Source organism: Citrus clementina, unplaced genomic scaffold (genome assembly GCF_000493195.1).
Source record: "Citrus clementina cultivar Clemenules unplaced genomic scaffold, Citrus_clementina_v1.0 scaffold_1, whole genome shotgun sequence".
Classification (NCBI taxonomy): Eukaryota; Viridiplantae; Streptophyta; class Magnoliopsida; order Sapindales; family Rutaceae; genus Citrus; species Citrus x clementina.
In genome coordinates this window covers 22,073,278-22,077,226 of record NW_006263303.1, presented here as the reverse complement: position 1 = coordinate 22,077,226, position 3,949 = coordinate 22,073,278, and the positions used below count along the sequence as shown (strand labels likewise).

General features: G+C 40.3%; 1 protein-coding gene across 1 annotated transcript; it reads left to right on the top strand.

Moving 5' to 3' along the window:
- Positions 1-47: 47 nt before the first annotated feature.
- On the top strand, positions 48-3,687 carry LOC18055081 (CAP-Gly domain-containing linker protein 1). Its single transcript, XM_006452269.2, has 2 exons — positions 48-197; positions 1,587-3,687. The coding sequence occupies exons 1-2, from the start codon at positions 174-176 to the stop codon at positions 3,156-3,158; spliced, it is 1,596 nt and encodes a 531-aa protein (XP_006452332.1). The 5' UTR covers positions 48-173; the 3' UTR covers positions 3,159-3,687.
- Positions 3,688-3,949: the final 262 nt, after the last annotated feature.

The window sequence follows — 3,949 nt, the reverse complement described above, 5'->3', positions numbered from 1 at the left end:
TGTTGTCCGTTTCTTTAATATGGGTATTTCAATTGTAGAGATTTTATTGTTATGCTTTTCTGTAGCCTGGTGCAGCGCATGCAGCTGTCCCGTTTCATGTTTGTTGCAGTAGTAAAGGACATGGTTCTGAGTCAAAGGATCCTTTACAGAGCCCTAGCTCGTCTGTCTCTGGCATGAAGAATGGATTCTTTTGTAAGGTAATGTTGCTTGACTTTCTTAACTGAACTATTAACTAAATTATTAACTGTCAAGGATTTGTCTGATCCGATGAATATTGAGTGTCATTCATATGGGAATTAACATAAGGTGTACCCTTTTTATCATCTCCTGCACGTGGCTTCATGTCCCGCACTGTGGACCACTTTGGAACCTACATTATGAATTTCCTGATACTCTATTTAAGTCGGTTCCATTAATGGATTGTTTTATTCTGGAATATTCATCATAATTACTGCCTTATAGGATAATTGTTTATTCTGTAGAGAGATTGCATTACTGGTGTCTCCCACATTGTTTTGTCTAAGATTAAAGATTTCCCCAAGTCATATAGAAGTTTGCAAATAAAATCCAACTCAATGATTCATGTGGAAGGAGTTCCTAGTTAAATCACAAAGTTCTGAAAGAAAAGAAAATGAGTGCTGTTAATAAATGAAATGTATACATTTTTTTTTTGGGTGGGGAGAATTTGGTTAGTATTAAATTCTCTTCTTTGCTTCATTGTATCTGAAACATGTGTGGGTCTATGCCGAGAAATGTTTTTCATGACCTCTGGATTTGTATTATAATGGGATTGGTGGTAGATGGCCATTTCTTTATTGAAAGCAAAAAAGGACAGAGCAAATTTCATGTTTAATTTCAAAAATTGCTGACAATATCGTTTTGTAGCTTGTTAATAATTGATACATATGTGTGTCTGTGTGTGTGTGTGTGTGTGTGCACGTGTGTATTTTGGGTGGGGGTTTGGATGGGGATGGGGGGAGGAGGTGGGGGGCGCTGGTTTGTGGTGTGATTAGACTTGTTCATTGTGAATAAGTAGAACATTTCTTTATAATGGGATTGGTGGTAGATGGCCATTTCTTTATTGAAAGCAAAAAAGGACAGAGCAAATTTCATGTTTAATTTCACAAATTGCTGACAATATCGTTTTGTAGCTTGTTAATAATTGATACATATGTGTGTCTCTGTGTGTGTGTGTGTGTGTGTGCACGTGTGTATTTTGGGTGGGGGTTTGGATGGGGATGGGGGGAGGAGGTGGGGGGCGCTGGTTTGTGGTGTGATTAGACTTGTTCATTGTGAATAAGTAGAACAGCCAGATAAAGCTGTTTGATTTGCTTGTATCTTTTATGTGGATGAAATGAGATATTCTAGCCGCAACATGTCAGAATCGCTGAATCCATTAATATTCTCAATTTACTGGTTGACATTATAAACTTGACAAAGCATGAAAAATAGTGGTTGCTGGAATCAAGTTTGATCGTTTAACCAGTGGTTACTAATTAAAAGATGATTGATCTCTAACATTACTTTTCCCTCTTCAATTTGATATGATCCTTATCTAACCAGAGGCCTGTTTTCCTCTTATATAGCTCGAGCCTTCATTTCAGTTTTCCAATCCTGCAATGGAAGGAGCAACAAAATGGAACCCTGTCTGCTTAAAAACACCGGCTGAGGTACGCCAGATTTACAGCCACATGAAGCATCTCGACCAACAGGTAAGTGCTGTATCAATGGTTGCTGCGCTTGAAGCTGAAGTAGAGCAGGCTCGAACTCGCATTCAGGAGCTTGAGACTGAGCGCCGGTCTTCAAAAAAGAAACTTGAGCACTTCTTGAGGAAAGTCAGTGAGGAAAAGGCCGCATGGCGGAGCAGGGAGCATGAGAAGATCCGTGCATTTATTGATGACCTAAAAGCTGAGATAAGCCGAGAAAGGAAAAATCGTCAAAGGATAGAAATTGTGAATTCCAAATTGGTTAATGAGTTGGCAGACGCAAAGGTTTCAGCAAAGAGATATATGCAGGACTATGAGAAAGAAAGAAAGGAGAGAGAATTAATTGAGGAAGTGTGTGATGAGCTCGCCAAGGAAATCGGGGAAGATAAGGCAGAAGTTGAAGCATTGAAGAGGGAATCGATGAAACTCCGAGAGGAAGTAGACGATGAAAGGAAGATGTTACAGATGGCCGAGGTGTGGCGTGAAGAACGTGTTCAAATGAAGCTGGTCGATGCAAAGGTGGCAGTTGAGCAGAAGTATTCTCAGATGAACAAGCTTGTTGCGGAATTGGAGGCTTTTCTGAGCTCAAGAAGTATAAATCCAGATATTCAAGAGATGAAAGAAGCAGAGATGCTTAGACAGGCTGCTGCCTCAGTAAATATTCAGGAAATCAAGGAATTTACATATGAGCCTCCCAACCCAGATGATATCTTCTCTGTTTTTGAAGATGTTAATTTTGGTGAATCCAATGAAAGGGAGATTGAACCATCCGGTGCCTACAGTCCTGCCAGCCATGCCTCAAAAATGCACACAGTAAGTCCAGAGGTCAATGTGATTAATAAGGATAACCTTCATAGGCATTCCAATGCATATGTTGACCAGAATGGTGATATAGAAGAAGATGAGAGTGGATGGGAAACTGTGAGCCATCTTGAGGATCAGGACTCAAGTTGTTCACCAGAAGGGAGTGCCCCATCCATAAAAAATCGTCGAGATAGTAATTTCTCTGGGAGTGTAATGGAGTGGGAGGATAACGGATATGAAGGAACTCCCATCACTGAAATCAGCGAAGTCTGCTCGGTCCCAACTAAATCGTTGAAGAAGGTATCATCCATAGCAAGGCTTTGGAGATCAGGCCCGAACAATGGGGATAACTACAAAATAATCACAGTTGATGGAACCAAGGGCAGGCTTTCGGTTTCAAATGGAAGATTATCTAATGGGAGTCTGGCATCTCTGGATCGGGGGTCAGGTAATGGCGGGCTTAGTCCCTCAGATTTAGGGCAGTGGAGTTCGCCTGACTCGGGAAATCCTCACGTAACTCGAGGCATGAAAGGGTGCATTGAATGGCCTCGAGGTGCCCAAAAGAATAGTTTGAAGGCAAAGCTTCTGGAGGCAAGGATGGAAAGTCAGAAGGTCCAGTTGCGGCAGGTTCTTAAACAAAAGATCTAGTAGTAGAAGTAGCTAGTGAATTTGAAGGGCCAAGCTTGTTCATCAAGGTATGTAAGGATGCCACCTTCTTCTCTGCCAGTCAAAGCTGCTGCTCAAAAGGTTGCCAAAAGAGCTTGTGAATAAGTATGGTAGATGTTCCCATGGACTTGCTTATATGCTGATCTCCAATTTTCGATTATTAATCATGCAATGCCAAGAGTTTTGTCCCATTATGATACAGCCAAAATATTGGAAATAACGACCTTGGTGCAACGTTTGGGTCATCTCTTTGTCAATGAAGAGCTGTAATTTTATCGGTTGGAAGTATAGCAGTTTTCTTTTCTAGTTATGTAGTCTGGGAATCAGAATTGTGCTATTGTGCTGTATCTTTGAAACTCTTGGGACACAATCAATGAAATCAAATTTATGATAAGCGACCGAAACCCATATCTTCCCTTCTCCATGATGATTCACTTTTTGCAATTTGGCCACAAGTTCAATGGTGTGCCGGTGTTATCAACAATGTTGATGGCGCCAAATTGAGCTGTCATGAGGACTCTTTTTTTTTTTTTTTGTCATAAGGTATGTGAAATATTGTATGGGTAACTTTCTCTCTACTGTTGTTACTTTTTGCGCCAATTTTGTTATTATGTATGATCACTTCTTTCATTAAAAATGTAGATAGTTGGTTAGGTTCGGCTGTATTTTACCGCCGTGGCCAATTCAAGAAACGATCTATAACGGATTGTAGGTCGTACTATATTCTCATTATGAAATTAGGTTTTTTAATCAGCTACTTGGATAGATAAAAA

Coding starts and splice junctions, on each gene's coding strand:
- LOC18055081 (XM_006452269.2), top strand. CDS start 174: ATGAAGAATGGATTCTTTTGTAAG. Junction 198..1,586: donor AGAATGGATTCTTTTGTAAG/GTAATGTTGCTT, acceptor CCTCTTATATAG/CTCGAGCCTTCATTTCAGTT.